Source organism: Alosa sapidissima, chromosome 4 (genome assembly GCF_018492685.1).
Source record: "Alosa sapidissima isolate fAloSap1 chromosome 4, fAloSap1.pri, whole genome shotgun sequence".
In the NCBI taxonomy this organism is placed as follows: domain Eukaryota; kingdom Metazoa; phylum Chordata; class Actinopteri; order Clupeiformes; family Clupeidae; genus Alosa; species Alosa sapidissima.
Window position 1 is genome coordinate 12,976,799 of NC_055960.1, and position 18,837 is coordinate 12,995,635.

The 18,837-nt window shown below is 41.9% G+C and overlaps 1 protein-coding gene across 10 annotated transcripts in view; it reads left to right on the top strand.

Annotated features, from left to right (window-relative positions):
* The first annotated feature begins 571 nt into the window (after positions 1-571).
* The window catches only part of zmynd8 (zinc finger, MYND-type containing 8), a 31,980-nt gene continuing 13,714 nt past the window's right edge, over positions 572-18,837 (top strand). For 2 of the 10 annotated variants that reach the window (XM_042089117.1, XM_042089119.1), the window contains exons 1-12: positions 572-701; positions 9,431-9,501; positions 11,144-11,301; positions 13,102-13,323; positions 13,863-13,976; positions 14,932-14,997; positions 15,353-15,445; positions 15,639-15,726; positions 15,832-15,887; positions 17,221-17,298; positions 17,591-17,706; positions 17,905-18,422. In XM_042089117.1, coding sequence (XP_041945051.1) covers positions 604-701; positions 9,431-9,501; positions 11,144-11,301; positions 13,102-13,323; positions 13,863-13,976; positions 14,932-14,997; positions 15,353-15,445; positions 15,639-15,726; positions 15,832-15,887; positions 17,221-17,298; positions 17,591-17,706; positions 17,905-18,422 — 1,678 coding nt within the window. In that variant the 5' untranslated portion in view covers positions 572-603. Of the gene's footprint in view, positions 702-733; positions 858-2,672; positions 2,794-4,685; positions 4,892-4,918; positions 5,259-9,430; positions 9,502-11,143; positions 11,302-13,101; positions 13,324-13,439; positions 13,977-14,931; positions 14,998-15,352; positions 15,446-15,638; positions 15,727-15,831; positions 15,888-17,220; positions 17,299-17,590; positions 17,707-17,904; positions 18,423-18,837 lie in introns of those variants that run through there. The other 8 variants (XM_042089121.1, XM_042089122.1, XM_042089120.1 and 5 more) reach the window with 7 other exon arrangements.

Genomic DNA, 18,837 nt, shown 5'->3' on the forward strand with positions numbered 1-18,837 from the left:
AGGAGGATCAATTTGCTTAATCTAATTTTGAATGGTACATTAGGCTACATGACCAATTAATTGCAACAATTAATTGTCAAATATCACCAAAAACAATGCTTTATTTAACAGCTTGGTTTAAAAGTGCAGTAATAGTAAAGTGCTATCTGCATCCCGGCTATTTTGTAGGCCCTATTCTTTCACCCCAGAGATGCACTCTGGGCTTAAACTATTACGTGATTTTTAGAGTAGCAGCACTATATTTTGTAATTACTGAGAAAGTGTAAAGATTTTATAACTGGTCACCATATGCCATATTGTGTGCTCTTTTCTCCTGGTTCTGGGTGGGGTATAGCACTTTGAATTTTGGCAGATGTGCTGAGAATAGTAGGCTACTGTAGGCTACAGTCAGCCTCCTCTGGAAATAGATTTGTTTATTTTTGGGTCATCTATATTTCAAGGCTACCATTTGACCCTTTTAAATAACCAGACCAAGTGGGGCCAAGGAGGTCTAGTCTAGGCACTGTTCATGAATGACGTAAAATACTAGAAACACGTGGTTTTGCTTTAAATCTTGTGGTTCCAAGAGCCATAGAAAGACACTGACATTTGGTACTGGTATCAATGTGTAATAATTGGAAACTAACTTTCATTGGCCAAAAAGAAGTCACTTCTTTCAACTGTACCAAAGTTGAGGATTTTAACCTGACCAGACAAGTTGGGTAGGTGTTTTGTAACGTTAATTTCTGGCTGACAGAAGTTTATATGAGCTTGTCTTGGTGATGAATTTTCAGATCTCATATTGGCAATGTTAAACCAGCAAAGAGGAGCATGGCTCCGATTCTACTGCTCCTCTATTGGAAACGTAATCAAGCAAGGTAAAGTAAGACATAACCAGCTATCAAGTCAAGTTAAAAAACAAGACAATATTATCGTTAATGTTGAAGTTAGCCCATGTTGCAAGATTGCCTGTGAATAGCTAGATGCTATCGATAACATTAACATGTTAGCCCTCCATATTGTGATTTAGATGGGAACATTTCTAGACTTTGAGAAGAGATAACCTTTTACATTATATGTGAACCAGAAACGTGGACGTGTGTTTGTGTGACAAGGTGAGAAACCTGATTCTTTGCTCTGTGCCATCTCATGGTGTTGCTGGCTGCAGCTCTTTTTCAGTCGCTCTTATCTAGCAAAGGTGCGTCAACATTAGTAGCTAACTTGTTTGACAGGGATGGGCTTTTAGGTAACATTAGGCCTAACTTTAAAAGCCGTAGTATTGGAACGCAATAATAATAAAATAATTGTCAGTAGAGTGAGCTGAAATAAGTTATATCAGTGTGTTAGCCAGCTAACCTAAACAAAGCAAGGATAATCCACAAGTTATATCAACCATCTTTGAGGTGAGTTACAGGTCAAAGGCTAGGCCTCAACTGTCAGCATCCACAGATATGGTGACCTTATTTGTAGCACTAGCACATGTGTTTTTGTCCATCTCAGAATAAATTCGCTTCCCTTCAAGATTGGATTTCCCCCGTTGATTTCATAGTGAAACTTGAAATAAAGACTATTTTTAGGCTATTTACTACCAGAGGTGCAAGATCTTTGGTTTAGGCCTACATATCAACCAATCAGCGACAAGAGGGGATGACATTAGTTTCGAAATCAATGGCTTCGGTAAACTGTAGTAGGAGCGCCTGCAAACAACAAAATTGCAGTTGGAATAATGTGTACATTTATACAGCAAAGGTAAACACGTTAGACGAAGGAGGAAGTAACGTTTTCCAAGTTGACAAAGTCTATGCCCATTTTCATTGATGCTAGGGTTGGAAACATTCGACTGTGACTCAGACTCAGTCTCTCTTCATGAAGTGGAGTCTGGTGAAACCTGGCTATAATGTGGAGTGCACTATAGGAGTAACACTCTGCTAGATGTAATATTTTAAATTAAAGTTTCCATGAATAACTCTTTTTTTTTAGAATTTATGTTATAGTTTTCTTATGATTGTGATCGTGTCAGGTGTTGACACAACTCTATCTGCACACGTCCACATATTTTTATGGCATAAACTAGTCATATTAACAGAACAAAAATGATCTTGTTAAATCTGAATTTGTCCTCCTCAGAACAGAGACAGCGTCGACAGCAACAACCATCAGACTGCATTTTTAGTATTAAATTTATCAATCAATAATTAATTAATATATATTTTTAATTTGCATCTTTGGAGGCTCTAGGTAGAACAAAAAAGTGATGCGCTTGTACCTGGTAGAGTACTTGTTTACTTTCTCTTGTTTATTTTTTTTCTTGCTGCGGATTGTTTAACTTAAGGGAGGGATCTGTGAGACAAAGGCCTTTTCTTCCCTTTTGAGACAAGGGCCTTATAGGGTTCTGTAACAGATCTGCTTTAAGACTTTCCCTCTCAAAATGATCACATTAATTTGACACTAAATGGTCATTAAAAAGCTGCTTTTTCAGTCTGCTTAGTTGTCTGGGCCATTTTGTCCTTCTGTATGTTGATCCTGTGGATCGGGCCTAGTAGCTTTTCCCTCTGTCCAAAGCACTGCTGCCGTAGCTTGCCTGTGCTGAACAAAAGACATACAGCCAGGAAATGGGACAGCCAATCAGCTACTGCATTACATTCTGCCCCTCAGAAGCGGCCAATCAAAGCACAGTTTACATTTGGCCAGCAGATCGGACAGCCTGAAGTGCCGTGGCTCTGCTGTGTGCATAGTGAAGGCTGAGGGCTGTCCTCCATGTTTTAGTAAGCATTGACATAACACACTGTGTTTGTTAGCCATGCATCCACAGAGGTAAGCCTGCTTTTTCATTATTTTACTTCCTCTTTTACCTTGCTAGCCTATGTATTAGAAACTGTAAAGCTGTTAGAAGACAGTACCTATTATAGAATGGGGGGAGAGTCTGTAAGTCACACAACACCAAAGGACTGGAGGCAGGCAGGAACTCAGTGCAGAAGTCTCTTTCTGTACTGTCTGCTGTGTGACAGAATGGCTCACAGGGTCAGGAAGCAGCTTGTCTCTATGCCTAAGAGTGTCAGCAGTGTAGGAAATTTCTGTTTTCCCCAAAAAGCTGTAACATTTACAGGCAGGAGGCTTCAAAGAGTGACACTAGGCAGACCTCTCAAAATGGAAGGCCTCTACCACAGACTTGTGGCACAGGGGTAGGAAACTCCACAGCATATGGTGAGATCTAAACAGCAGAGTGCTCTTAGAAGCCAGGTCATGCCACTGTTCAGCCTGCTCTGGACTGGCACAGGGGCATTAGGTCATAGGAAGAGAAACTAAATATGAGAAATCAGCCAAGTCATAAAATGTGAAATATTTTCTTGTCACACGGCTCATGACTATTTTAGCTGTAACTGTTTCATCCTGCTGGAGGGCATTTCTTTTTTTCTTTTTATTTCATAGATCAGTCCAAAACAAAACAACAGATCTGTTTCGCATCGCGTCAGCAGCACACTGTCAGACTCTATTCAGGCTCTGTTTTGAGAGGAAGTAGGCCTAATGCTGAGCCCCTCTTGAAGGTTTTGTTCTATGCATGAAGTCAGCCATTACAGACGTCTTCTCTTCTTGTGCCCCTCCTATCCCTTCTTTATGATAATGTGTGAGGTTTGACAGGGAAGCGTGGCATCATCCCACACAGGCACATTAAAGAGAGCTTGGGGGAGCAAGAAATCTGTTTTGAATAAGGTACCCCCCCCCCCCCCCCCCCCTCTAAAACCCTCAGATTAATGAGCTCAGTTGGAAAGGGGATTGGGGCAGAGGGAGGGGTGTTATATGTCTGTGTCTTCTTGAAATGCCACTGCATGTGCACTTCTAAGTTGCACTTCTTGTTTGTCGGCTTCTATTGCCCATCAGACAAACACCACGCTGTGTTGCTGTGTTGTGCACGGCAACAAAAGAAATGGTTTATGATCTCCTCAAGACCCCAACGTGAGAGTCCAGTGAAAGAGGCTTTGATGACCTTGTTGCTCTCAGCAGATTGTTAGTAACAAAACAGGTGTTTGAAGGGTTATCAGGGCTGATTAAAGAGCAGGGCCTTTTAATCCTGTGCTAGCTAGCTGTAGCACTGTTTGGTGAGACGCCTGTCAGTTAATCTTTTCATGAGGCCTCATAATGTTTTGTTCTCTCATTGATCACATTTGTTACACGTGCTGGTCTTTTGATTTGAACTGTGAACTGGGATTGTGTTTGATCTTCAAATTATTTTTTTCTAAAATTTCGAGGTGGCTTTGTTGGCTAAACTCAAATGCACCTTGTGAGATGAGATCAGACCACAGATTGTGAATGATCTAATGAGAGTGATAGTGAATTTTATTTTCATTATAATATAGTCATTACCAATTGTAAATGCTAAATACATTTATTTAATTAGTATTAAGCCTAGATTAAAAAAAAAAATTGTACTAGCACCATAGATGAGGCAAGTTAAATATGAAGGTGTTTTTTGAAGATGTTTTTTTTAACTCCCTCTTTAAACAGTAGTACAGGTTAGACTAGTAGGCCTGTGACATTTCCATCCCCTATTTTATTTTGTTGTTTTTGCGTTAGTCCCTTGGAGAGCATTTCCTTTTAGACCCTGGCTGTCTGCTAGGCAAGGAGAGGCTTGCTCTTCCCTACAGCAGCAGGCTTGCAGCCTCTGTGGCAGCAGCAGTCGTGCAGCAGCAGCGGTAGCAGCAGCAGCAGCAGCAGCAACAACATGGCTTCAAAATGGACGCCCTGAGATTGCTCAAAGCCAGGGAGGGCAAAAAGGGAAGTGGAATCTGATATGCGCCGCGTCAACGATCAGCCATACACTGTGTTCTTTTTTTGAAAACACGCGCACACAGGCTCAGTGACAGCGACAGAGACAGCGTCGACAGCAACAACAGGAAGAGAAAGGAAGGAATAGGTGAGGAGCCATGCTGTAGTGGTGGAGGAAAGAGGAGAGAGAAGGCAAGAAACCCTCCCTGCATTGCAGCAGAGGATCTGAGCCGGGAGAGGGGAAAAGAGGGAGCTAGTGTGGCACACTGCGTCTGCCGCCCAATCACATGCCTCCGTGTGGTGCTCAAACCAATCGGTAGCCCACAGCTGAGGTTAAAGATTGACAATCGCACTGAGAGCAGCAGCAGGGAGAGCAGGGCCCTTCTGGAAATTTCTGCACCCATCTTTGTCTCATCCCCTACCAGCCTCATAATTTGAAAAGAAAAGAAAAAAATAACAGTATTTTTAAAAGCCCCTGGCTGAAGAACCTGTATTTTGTATCCTTAAAGAAAAAGGTATGCTTCTACGTGTGAATTATTGTGATGTTGAGGTTTGAATGTTATGTCAGTGAGGTAATGAGATTAATTATTGTTTCAGGAAATATTTGATGTTTGCGAAAGTGACAGGTTTGCTGTGTACTGTGGCAGTGATTTGCATGAGATGAAAAGAATGGTGGATTTTGCTAGAGTGCAAGCAGACTCAAATGCAGGAGGAGGAGGCCAAGATGGCAAGTGCTCTGTCTCAGTACATGTTTTTCTCTGCGTGCTGTCATTTTCTCTCCCCCAGAGATGGACAGAGGGAGGAAGGGAGGAGAGCAACGGCGGGTGTGCATGTGTGAGTGTGTGTGCGGGTGAGGGGGGTTAAAGATGGAGGATGGATGGAGCTGGAGAGACAGAGAGAGATAAAGAGACCTGATGGAGGGAGGGGGAGCAGTGATTCTGCTGTCTCAACAACACTTGCATTGGAAGAAGACTCTGGGATCTCTGCTTCCACTTAAGTAGTCACTGGCACTGCAGCTGCAAATGAAACCTGCCCTCTCTTTGTTGCCTCTAAGAAATAAATATATAGTGAGGTGGATGCTGAAAAATTCCCGGTCACTGGAGAATTCCACGCTTCAATTTGATGGTGTTTATTGAGGGAGAGGGCTGATGTGTCAGGTCAGTCAGCAAGGCTGAGGCATACAGTTCACTGATGGGGAATTTATTCAGTTTAAAATTAGGCTGAGCTGTAGTGCTGAGAAGAAATGTCTTCTTCCTTTCAGTCGATTACAAGGGGCGGCAGGTTGGTGTGGCATTGTCTCTCGGATTTTTACGCAGGGATCTATAGAACAGGCCTAGCGATTACTGAGTTGTTGTTTCTCCACAGGGCTTGCCTGTGACCAGCCAAGCTCCAGCTTCATCACTAGGCACTGACTGCACAGGCATTGTTGCCATGCAAACGCACACAACTCCCACTCTGGGTGCTAGAACTCCTATGATGGAGTCTCTGAGGAGAACAAGGCATAGCCAGATTACCGTACTTGTGCTGCACAGCCCAAATGTGAACAGTACAAAGAATCTGGCTGTCCGACCAATGCACAGCTGTGCGGAAATGTAAAATTCAAAGGCTGATGGTTTAGCTTAGATGATCAGGATGCCAGAGGCAGATCGACTCGGTCTGGCTTTCAAGCTCGCCTGCCTGCACTCAGTCTGGCACTTAGAGTACACGTCACTGTGTAAAAACAGATAGATGATTCTGTCCACATCCTCAGTGGCTCAGTAATCAATTTCGGTGAGGCAGATCGCTGAAGGCCCGGGGAAAAGGAAAACCACTTCCTTCCCCCCTCCATTAGCACACGCTAGCTGTGTGCTCGCTTTTCAAGGCTATAGACATGAAATTCATGCATAAATTGATTATTTTTTTTTTCTCCCTTTTTCCCCTACTGTGCAAATCAGTTTACTTTCTATCTGTGCCAATTTCTCTCTGTGCAAATTACACTTTATGCATATTTTTATTTATCAGCTGTCAAATTTTAGTGAATATAGTGGTGACAAAAATAGTAAGAGACATAATTAAAAATTGAAATCAGAAAGCCTATTACATCACTATTTTGCATGATGTTTTGCAGTAGGCTACACACTATCAATATTAGCTTGTGGTTGGAAATATGATGTTTGATAATTACAAGATAATGATTGTTTGATTTATCACAGTAAGGAACCAGTCAAATGTTGTTCATATAATAAGCAGGCTTATGGAGTTTTTTTTGTAGAACTCGTGTTCTAGTGTTATCAGATTGACCTTCACGGAGGTTCACAGAGCATGAAACTGCTCTTTGGAGAGGCATGAGAATGACCATACAGTAGTTGGAGACTGATTTTGAAGTGCCGCCTAAGTGGCCAGTGAAATCTATCTGGGTAGGAATCAGTAGCTTATAGTGAATGTCAGTCAACTAAATGGCAGTAAGAGAGAAGCTTCATTGTGTTGGTGTTTTGGAGGATAGAGACTGAGCATATGTCACAGGGGTCAATTTAGAGAAAAACATTCCTTCCTATTGCAAACTTGGCTTGCCCCAACAGTTATGTTGGAAGATTTGCAAAATATGCTCTGTGTTATTGAGCAAAAGTCTTTTTTTGTTTTGTTTGAGTGTTTAGACAAGGCGAGGCTGGGCAAGTTTATTTATATAGCGCATTTCATACACATTAAAGTCTGATGTTATATTTTGTCAAAGTACCAGAACAGAAAATTGGAGTGATTCTTGAGTTGGTTTTAGGCCTGTGCTTTAGATATTGAAATATCGATATATTGTATTGTCACTTGCACAATATATCGTATCGAATCACCATTGCCGCCAAATATCGATATTTTTTATGAAAGCATTAGGCGGTACAAAAATGTCTATACAGCTGACTATTGCGATATTTTTTAATTATTTGTCTGCTGAATTATCTGTATAATGTGATCTACTTATTTGAACATTTTTGGTAAAAAGTATTGCAATATATCACAATTTGTATTGTATTTTATCTTAATATATTGTGATGTATTGTATGTTGTGACCCATGTATCGTGATGCGTATTGTATCGTGAGGTCCTTGCCAATACACAGCCCTAATTGGTTGTCAGATGTAATTACTGAGATCTGAATCTAATTATAATAGGCTAATTAAGTACTCAGAAATACGCTTGTTTGCACTGGTCCTCCTCTAATCACTGAAGATGTGATGGTTAACGATGTCAGTGAATCAGGTGTGTTGGTGCCCACAGGAATAGACATTAGAATTATAATAGAATTTGAATTATCACAGTTAAACTCTTGTGGAGACTAAGAAGTCTGACATGTAGATGTTTTGCTAAACACACTTTTGTCCTCTGCCGTTGATTTTCTCCCGACTGTCACGACATTCTCCTGAAATGGGGAGGAGGGTTTGGAGATCATGATACCGTGTCCGAAATGTGCATCCATTGCTCAGAAAAATAAGGCTTTGACAAATTCTGGGAAATTCTTGGATTCTGCCATAGACCTCAATGTTAAAAAGGGAGCCCGATCACTGCATAAATGGGGGATAGTGCCCCCCCCCCCCCATTGTGCAGGGTGTGTACTACTGCTACCCTATTTGCATACATTTCCAGGGACAGTAAATGGCCTCTCAGGAAGTATCTTCGTAATCAACCATCTTTGACAATATCTCTCACATTTTGATTTTCTCTCTGCTGAAGGTAAATCAGGAAGCAGCCCTGATTTGAGATTGGATTCACTTTTAAATGTCAAAACAAAAATAGACCAGCAGTTAGTGGCCCACTGTCAAGAAGGGAACAGCATGGCATGGCTAACAATATTCTAGAGGTCTCTGTGTCAAATTTGAGAACTTTACTTTTTTCTGTGCTTCTTGGTAGGGATGATTACAAGTCAAGGATTTTTAAGTTTTAAACAGGTGTTTATAAAAAAATGGATTAAAAATGGATTTTCATCTTTAATAAACTGAAAGTGGTGTATTGAGACACACCCTAAAAAGGTGTAGGCTACTGTAAATTCATGCAAATTGGGAAATAAACCAGCTATAGCTACCACCACTAATCTACAAATTCAGCCAACTCAGCAGCATTAGATGTTGTAGCACAGCTAATGGCCTTTTTCCTGCTAGGATGCATGTGGTCTCACCTGACACCACCTAAACTATAATAGTGCATCTTATAATGCTTTAAATGTAAATGTGTGATTGCATTTTATATTAGCTAATCATTTTGCAACAACTAACTAATTAAAAGTGTGCAACAGTGAGTATCTCCTGCTATGGCTAACTCAGTTGCACTTCATGCCTGTACAGTGATGACTAATGCTATCTGGATGTCATGTAGATGTGAGACCCATGAAGTAACACATGAGTTCTGTCAGCTTGTGGCATAATATCTGGGTGAAGTCTGTGAAATAGCAAACTCTTTATAGAGATAGATGATGCTAGCTTAGCAAGCTACAACTTTGTTAGCAAGCAACCTTAGAGTTGTTGGAATGATATGCCTTTTGGTGTGACTGTTTCTTTTTCCTTGCAATTCAATGGACTATTCTACTCAATTGAAACTATAGTAACAAACCAAATCACACCACCAACAATGTCACAATGCTGCCAGTAGATCAGATCCATGCTCAGCTACATGACATGAATTGAATACATTAGCAACTTGTCAATGCCTCTGTTTTTGCTTGTAGTTTGGCAGAGGAGGAGGTGAAAGTGGAGTCGGATGCTGTTGAGGGGATGGAGATTTCAACACGATCCAAAGGTGAGAGATCAAAGATCATTCTTTACTGTCTATTTATTTTCTACACCACAGCTTAGGCTGTTTCCGAAACACCATATGACTGTACTACATCCCAGATAGCAAAATCAGATTGGCAGATAGCGGACTGCTGGTGGTATGCTGCCAGTGGCGTGCCACTTGTGGTCCGCCATTGGACCACCATCTCTTTAAATTTAACTTAACCTAATATTAAGAAAAGTTAATAAAATGATGGAAAAATATGGAGCATAACTGAACAAATTAAAAAGATTTTAGACCAATAGTGGCAATATATTGGGCAATTTGTCTGCAACCCGTCAGTGGACCGCCAGAGAACCAATGAGCAAAATGCCAGTGGACCGCCAGCTATGCCCCCAATGGACCGACAGTGGTCCGCCAGCCTCTTGCTATCTGGGATACTGCACACGTATTCTGAGGTAAAAGGTTACAGTAGTGGTCAGTACCATGATGATTACTATATTCAAATGGTCAGAATATCAGTCAGGCTTGCAGCATTGATGTGTCCTCTCAAGGAGCACTGCAAACACAGCCTGGCCTACATTGCTGCTTAACTCGGTCAAGGACTACCTGCTTTTTGGAGTGTGCCAGTTGACCAACAGCCAAACACCGAGGCCTGCTTTTACATAGTGTTCATATGAATGGAACTCGGATGTGTTTACGTTACCAACAATAGTGTACTACTGTTGAGTTCAATCAGTGATGCAAAGGCAGGGTAAGGTCATGGACATGAAAAGAAATGGACAAAGCCACTCTGTTGGTCTTATTGGAGAGAAGTGAAGCAGGTTTGAACCAGTTTCCTGTTGGGCAGCGCCCAGCCTCAGCTCAGTTTGGTGACATAGATGTGACGTTGAGCAATGGGCTGAAAAAAGGTTTAATAGCTGCATACAGAAAATTATGAGTGGCTAGAGTTAAAGTGGAGCTTTTGGTAACTGTTCTACCAGTCTAACAAAACTTCACTGAATAGCTTTTTTCCAATGCTTCCCTCTAGTTTATGCCCTCTCACATGGGCCTTTCGCCAGATTCCCTGCAAGGTTATTTTTGTCCTGTGTGACAGAAAGTAGCAGGTTCATGACATGACTTTTGACATGACATGACACGACTTTGAGCAAGTCTTACAAAAACAGGGCCATAACAGGAAATACAAGGTAGTTGATACAGTGTTAATGTTTCTCTGAGAGCCAGTCATACAGTGTTAATGTTTCTCTGAAGAATAGCAATGGTCACATAAAGGTACAGATGCAATGCTTTAGATGTAAAGTTATTTGATGTCAAAAACCAGCAAAATAAATGGGGGTCATTCGAATGCTAACTCTAGGTGAATGCTAACTCTAGGTGGTTATCTATTAGCCTCAGACCCTCGCATAAGTGGGTTGCTTTCGGAATATTGGTGTAAAACGGAAAGCATGCAGCACAGGAAGATTTGTTCCAAACAGGCAAATTCTCTCTATGATTGGATGGCTGAATGAGCTGTCGCTCTGGATGGACCAATTGTGGGGTACATGTGTACATAGCTTGTAGTATGTAAAAGCTGTAGGCTTAACCTAACATTTTTTTGTCACCTTCATCCATATTTATCAAAAGTCCAACAGTGTCATCAATTCTGACCTGGATTGGGTGGGTTCAGTTGCAGGTGTTGAGTCTGGGTCAGTGGATCGGACTGCCCAGAAGCGCAAGGTGCCCAGCCCTCCTCACTCATCCAATGGACACTCTCCATCAGAGACCTCCCCAAGCCCCATGAAGAAGAAGAAGAAGCCAGGGGCAGTGAACAGCAGCAAAGACCAGGTGCAGCACCGGATCCCACCCCATTTTGGACTATACAAAAACACACAAAATCACACACACACACACACACACACACATACACACACAATGTATTTAATAGAGCTGATTCTCTCTGGTTGTGAATTTGAATTTGAAATTGAATTTTTACAATGAGTCACAAATATTTTAGTTTGCGCTTGATGCATGGTTGCATGTTTGAGACGGTGCTTGAAACATAATTTTTTGTCAGATGCTGTTGCCAACTTAGATTACTTTCTCTGTTCCAAATAGAGAACAGTCTACAGAGAACAGTTTCCTAGAGACAGTCAAAGATGTGTCAGACCCATAGCTGAAGGGTATTACAGGGTATTACTCCCCAATTACCTCAGGCTTCTCATGGCTGTGTGATAATAGCTGCACAGGAAACAGCTCCCTTACATGATCTGGTTGACTCATATGTCATGCGTTTGTGTTCCTTTGGGACTTTGTATTCTTGACAGTGCTCACCCAAAATCCCTTGCAAAATCCCTATAGAACAGGAACTGTCTCAGGAATGAGTTGTTTAGTGGCAGGTGGATGGCATTTTGGCTACTGAATAGTTTGAACAGAAAATGTAGGCTCGTCTTGGCAAATTGTCTTTGGGTTGCATGGTAGCTTTAACTTTTTACTTGTATCCACACTGATGCTTGTATCCAAAGCGACTTACAGATGCACATTGCAGGGGCAGCTTGGGGTTAAGTGCCAGAGTTCATGAAGTCTTCACTTTCATGAACTGTGATCAGTTGTTGAAAACATGTCTTACATGGCATGGCTCTAAGTGGCATAGATTTGTTTGTACTACTTTGACTTGGCCAAACAGCCAGGCCAAAATCAAAAAGACTGAAGATATTGTAAAAACATACAAATGGTCACGATACAGACACAGCTATTGAGTCAACACGCCATGCACTCCTAATTCAGTTCTCATGTTAGCCTTTTAACTGATTATCAGGCAGTGTAATTATGGAGACTTAAGAGGACCAGCATTACAAAGCAAAACTCTGGAGCCTGTGTGCACTCAATCAAGGCAGTTAAACAGACTCCGAATATCTGCCCAATATCTATTAATCAAACGCTACTTCTCGCTGGAAGGAAAGCAAAGAAAGCACTCAAGTTGTGGAAAACATCCACAACTTATTTAACTTAACATTAGCTCGCATATTGTCTGCGATGAAGGAGAAGTGTGAGGACTGTTTTTCTATGACATTGCACATTCAATGCTAGCAAGTCCAGCATGGCCAGTCATCAAATAATCTATTGACTTCTTGTGTGAAGCAGACTACAGACTAGCAGAATATGCTTCATTAGGGTCCTTGCAATAGAGTACTCTATTTTGGGGTTTTGAAACAGACCAACCTGCTTCTTACTCTAGCTCACTGTTACTGTGGTCCCTATCATATTTTGCATGATTAAGGAATAAAGACATTGCACATCCATATTTTAAAGTATGGGCAACATGTTTTTACTGTACAATTTTATTTATTATTACTATTTGGTACAGTATATTACTAATGTGGTACTACAATTCTATATATATATATATATATATTAAAATATTTTATTATATCATACAGTAATGTATTAAAGACAAGCGCTGCATCCCTGTGTGGCACCTGTATTAATTTTACTATGCATGTGTGTGTGTGTGTGTGTGTATTGTAGTATATAATGCTTTGTTTAATATTTTATTTCTCTGCCCAGCTGTGTTTGCCTGTGTGAAATCTCACATGCGTGTGTTTTGAAACCCGAACCCCTTTTGTGTTTCTCTTGCCTGCATTTCAGTCTGAGCTAAGACATGGTCCCTTTTACTATGTGAAGCAGCCAGCACTCACCACAGACCCTGTTGATGTTGTACCGCAGGACGGCCGCAACGACTTCTACTGCTGGGTGTGCCACCGCGAGGGCCAGGTGCTCTGCTGTGAGCTGTGCCCGCGTGTGTACCACGCTAAGTGCCTGAAACTAGCAGCAGAGCCCGAGGGCGACTGGTTCTGCCCCGAGTGTGAGGTACTCTCTCACTCTCTCACACACCGCAGCCAGCCTCTGGAGCTGTGTGGCGCTGTGGGGGCTGAGGGGCGGCCCTGTCGGCTGCTCGGGGTGCAGGGGGTTGGGGCAGGAAAGATTTCCATTTAGCTACCGCTTTGACATTAAATGAACCAGTAGTTTATAGTAATGTAAGTACATAGTAGTTCATGTGAATTAATCTATACCTTAGACGTTAACTGTCCACATTATTTGTAAACAAAATACATTGAAAAAATACTAGAATAGTAGGCAGTTAATCCTAAATACCGGTACTCGGTTCATATCACTTTAAAGTGCTGAAATATTTAGTCAAAGTTCTGCAGTCAATATTTTAATTGTTGTACTACTAGTCAGTTCGGTTTTGGGCTATATTAATATAGTAATTCTTAATTTGTAATGCCAACTACCCTTTTTAGGGTCACAAGTGTATCAGAATTAGAGTGATGATGAGAAGGTGGTGTTCTGTACAGTGTAAACACAGTGTGCTCTCCTCCTTTCTGTGTCCTCCTTTTCCTTCTCAGAAAATCACTGTAGCAGAATGCATAGAGACTCAGAGTAAGGCCATGACCATGCTAACGTTAGACCAGCTGTCTTACCTGCTTAAGTTCGCTCTGCAGAAGATGAAGCAGCCGGGTGTAAGTACTTTCTCTCTCTATCTCTCTCACTTTCTCTCTATTCCTTTTTTCTTTCTTTTCTCTCTCTTTTACTTTTTCTCTCTATTCCCTTCTCTCTCTCTCTCTCTCTCTCTCTATCTCTCTTCTTTTTTGACGTCCAGAAGAGCATCTGATATGAGCTGTCAGTTCTGACTAAGTTATCACTGTATAGCATGTACAGATTGGACCAGTATGTTCACTGACATGTGGCTAAACAAAAGAATCCACTTTTGTTTGATGTTTCTGCCAATGACCTTTTTTATGTGAGTACTGTTGTTTTGGGACCTATAACACCACACATTCCAATAGCCCTTGTCCTTGGCATTTTGCTTGGCAATAACACTTACATTCGGCAAATAATAACATTTATCCAGATGCTGAATATTGCATGGCTGAAGAGACCGTGCTGGTAAAAGGAGAGCTCTGGGAAGGTCCTTCTCAGATTCTCCAAAACCTCTTTGCACCGTCTGGGTCTGGGCAGTGCTGAATGTTTTCCTGTGAGCCCAGTAAAATCAGGAATCATAATATAGCCATTTGTTTGTTGTCCCATCTGGAATAATTTCCTTTGTGGAGCTACTCTTTTTCCTGGCGAACACCCTAGATGGAAACTTCAGGTGGAGAGTTTAAAGAGTAAAAAAAAAAAGCAAAACTGTTTATTGTTTTCCAGCCTTGCTATCTTTCCACCTGTTAGATTATGAGACCAAGAACTCGATGCACTTTGAATCTTACTACAACTTTACGTCTCTCCTCAGCATGGCCAGAACAAAAGGTTCTGCTTGCCACGGCTTCAGTAGAGGAGTTCCGTACAGGAACTAGCCAAGGGCTCTGTTCTGGTCAACGCCAGCGCTAGAGGGAGTGTGGTGGGCAGAAGGGGTGGTAGTGGGTGGGGGGGCTGTGGATTGGTGAGGATATAGCTGCCCCCTCTGTTCTCTTACAGGACCAGCCTCGCTCCTCATCTCACTCCCCACACGCTACTACTTCGCAGAGAAAGGCTTATAATTGGGTAAACACTCACCATAAAACAGCACCCCCCCCCCCCCCCCAACCCCCCCCCCCCCGCCCCTTACCCCGCCCTTCCTGTGTGGCCTGTGTGCATTTTTCAAGTCTCTCTCTACTTTTCTGTGCCCCCTCTCCTAAACCCCCACCGCCTCTACGCCCTCTCTGTTTAACATGTTTGGAGTGGGGTTGTTTTAGTCGTCTGGGTTTTTGTTGTTTCTTCATCATCAGTTTGACTGTGTAGCTTGGTTGTGTGTGTGTGTGTGCGTGTGTGTGTTGGGTGATGGTGGAAGTAACAATGCCATGTGTTTGTTTTTGACATGTTAGATAACTTTGAGGCTGTGTGTGTGTGTGTGTTTCAGACTGAGCCCTTTCAGAAGCCAGTGTCCCTGGAACAGCATCCAGACTACGCTGAGTACATCTTCCACCCCATGGACCTCTGCACACTGGAGAAGGTCAGCAGAAACTCCACACTCCACTCACACTCCACTGACATCTCATGCTAAATGAATTGGCTGACGTCAACCTGTTTGTAACTTACCCTGTTTTATAACTTCACACATGCGCCTTGTACTCCTTGTCAACCTGTTTGTTAACACATTGACATATTTAACCCATTGACCTTTTCTATTGGCAATTTTCCCTCAGAACATCAAAAAGAAAATGTACGGATGCACTGAGGCCTTCTTAGCGGATGTCAAGTGGATTTTGCACAACTGTATAATTTACAATGGAGGTTAGTGAATGAATGTCATGTTGACGGTTTAAAAACATGGAAAACCCCTTCACTTGACAGCATCGTGGATGACAGGATATGCTTTCTGTGTTCCTATTCCTACAGGCAATCACAAACTCACAGCTACTGCTAAAGTCATTGTACGAATTTGTGAACATGAGGTAAGTGTCTTTAAGGGTTGTTGATATGATGTCTAATTCATTGTGTATTTACAATAACGCATGTATCACATGATGTATTTAGTACATAGACATCAATATCTGCTGTTACTGTTATGACAGTGATGACTGAGAGGGAAATACCACAATTCACTACCCTGCATTGCAAACCTGTAATTAGACGACTTCATTTTGCCCCCAAGCTCCTCGCCCCTCAAAGACCTGAAAGCAGAATTCCCCTCTCCCAGTTGGAATCTTGAGTGTTCCAAAAAAAGGACATGTTTTAGGATGTGCAGAGATATAGAGACACAATGGCCCCTAATTTCAATGGTGTTCGAAGTCAGTGTGTGAGCAAAGTTCTTGTGCATGAACTGACGGCATCATGTGGCATGAGACAGCTTTTGGCTAACCCACCGTTGTTGGTGCGTAGGATCGTTCTCATCGTATTGCATTTGCAAATAGGGGTCCGGTTCGCCCTGCCTGGACTTATTTTCCCAACAATGACCGGCGTTCTATACATTATCCCGCTTATTATACTGTACGGCTACTTGTCAAAACGAAAAAATAAACTCCACAATATGTCTCTTTACATTTATTTGTTACCATTACCGTTGTGGCTTTTGCTGAGAAACAAATAGTTCGCAACACACGCTGAACTTGATTCAAACGTTCTTTAGAACACAGCTGATCAACTCTCTACCTTCACTGTTGAATGGAAATCCGTTGCTATTGACAGCGGTCATTATTTAGAGGTCCTTAGACGAAATTAATGACCGGTAGAACTTTGGGAAATCCCATTTAAGTCAATGGAGCGTCCTACTTGCATTGTGAAATAAGCAAGCTTTAATTAGACTTTAGGTAGCTCCCCAACTGTTTCTAAGTAGCTCTCCAAAAGGTTTGAGGAAGATGCTCATAAATCTGATAACCCAGTCACTTGGGAAACATGTTAAAATTCCTATGAAATCAAATTCACAGTCTACAAAAAGAGAAGGTAAATGAGTTGAAAGTAACCTATAAAACACATACAAATCTTATTCAGCGGTTTTGGGTGGAGATCAGCTATGTGAATACATGGCATACAAGTACTAACATAAAAGCTCTCGGCCATGTCCATTTTGTCAAAGCTCTCGGAGGAAAAAATGTTGGAGACCCCTGCTTTAGGCTTTACACTTTGCCCAGTATTTTAGTTAGGGCCCACAATCTCCTAAGTTATAGTGTATCTGTAATAAGTTATAGTGTATCTGTAACCACTATAACAAGTTATAGTGTATCTGTAACAAGTTATAGTGTATCTGTAACGCATGATGTGAAATGTCAACCCCTTCCTCCCTGGCAGATGAACGAGATTGAAGTGTGTCCAGAGTGCTACCTGTCAGCATGCCAGAAGAGAGACAACTGGTTTTGTGAGCCTTGTGTAAGTGTCCTGTTCGACCATAACACCTCTGCTTCCATTGGGAGATTTCATTTGTTTATCTGTCATTTGTGTGCCCTCTTTATGATGGGTAATTACATTTTTGTATGCCTTACTTCACCTTAAATTCTTCTCAGACCAGATCCAACATTGAGCATTTTAGAAAACATTTTGTAGAATTCTTATAGGTTATTATTAGAACAGGCAAAGTACAGGTTGAGAGTGTAGGGGTTTTGTAAGAAAAAAATGAAACCCTCTTTAAGATATTTCTAATATATACTTTGGCCCTGTGTAGAGTAACCCCCATCCTCTGGTTTGGGCCAAACTGAAGGGATTCCCTTTCTGGCCAGCAAAAGCTCTGCGAGACAAAGATGGACAGGTGGATGCTCGCTTCTTTGGTCAACATGACAGGTGAGAGAGAAACACATTTAATATGTTTAACAGATTACTGATGCCACAGAATAAATTCGAGTCTTATTGATTGATACTCTCAATTTAGGTATGAATGTAAATATTTACCTAATATTAATATGTCATATAAATGCACTAGACCTTATGTTGGGGGAAAAAGGTCTGCTTGACATTTACTAAGATCCTCTCCTTTATTAGGGCATGGGTACCTATCAACAACTGCTACCTCATGTCCAAAGAGATTCCATTCTCTGTGAAGAAGACCAAGAGCATTTTCAACAGCGCCATGCAAGAGATGGAGGTCTACGTGGAGAATATCCGCAAGAAGTTCGGCGTCTTCAACTACGCTCCTTTCCGCACGCCGTACACGCCCGACAACCAGTTCCAGATGCTGCTGGACCCATCCAACCCGGCGGCGGGCTCCGTCAAGCCAGAGAAGCAGGAGAAGATCAAGTTCAACTTTGACATGACCGCCTCTCCCAAGATGATCCTGGGCAAGAGCATGTTGTCCAGCAGTGGCAGCGGAGCAGGAGGGGGCATGAGCGCGCCCGCCGGGAGGCGGATCTCGGTGACAGACATGCCTCGTTCTCCAATGAGCACGAACTCGTCGGCCCACACAGGCTCTGACGGGGAGCAGGAAGGGACAGAGAAGGGCGGCCAGGCCAGAGCCCCCCCTGGACACTACAGTACCGGAGAGGAATCTCAAGACTGCACAGGTACTCTTAATTATTACAGTCAGGTCAGACTAAACACAGAATAACGTCTAAATGAAAAATATTAATTAAGTCTTAATAAAAAATAATGAAAGTGATAAAACAAAAGTGAATAGAGGGTGAGAAAATGATCACTTTATTCAAAGCAAGTTTGAGAGCTGACAGACATACAGTTTTATTCAAAGCAACTTGGTGTAGCCCACATTTAGTGAATATGTCGACAGATACACACAACCAGACCTTTTCACAACAGATGGATTCTTCAGGGGCTGGACTAACCACTTAGAAAATTAGATCTCAAAAGAAAGAAGGTGCTTTCTAGTCTGATTAGGCAATTCTTGTAATGTCAGCCTCAATAACATCCCCCTTTGCTTTTTAAAGTTTAAAGTTTTAAAATGTTTTAAAAAGTTAGAAACAT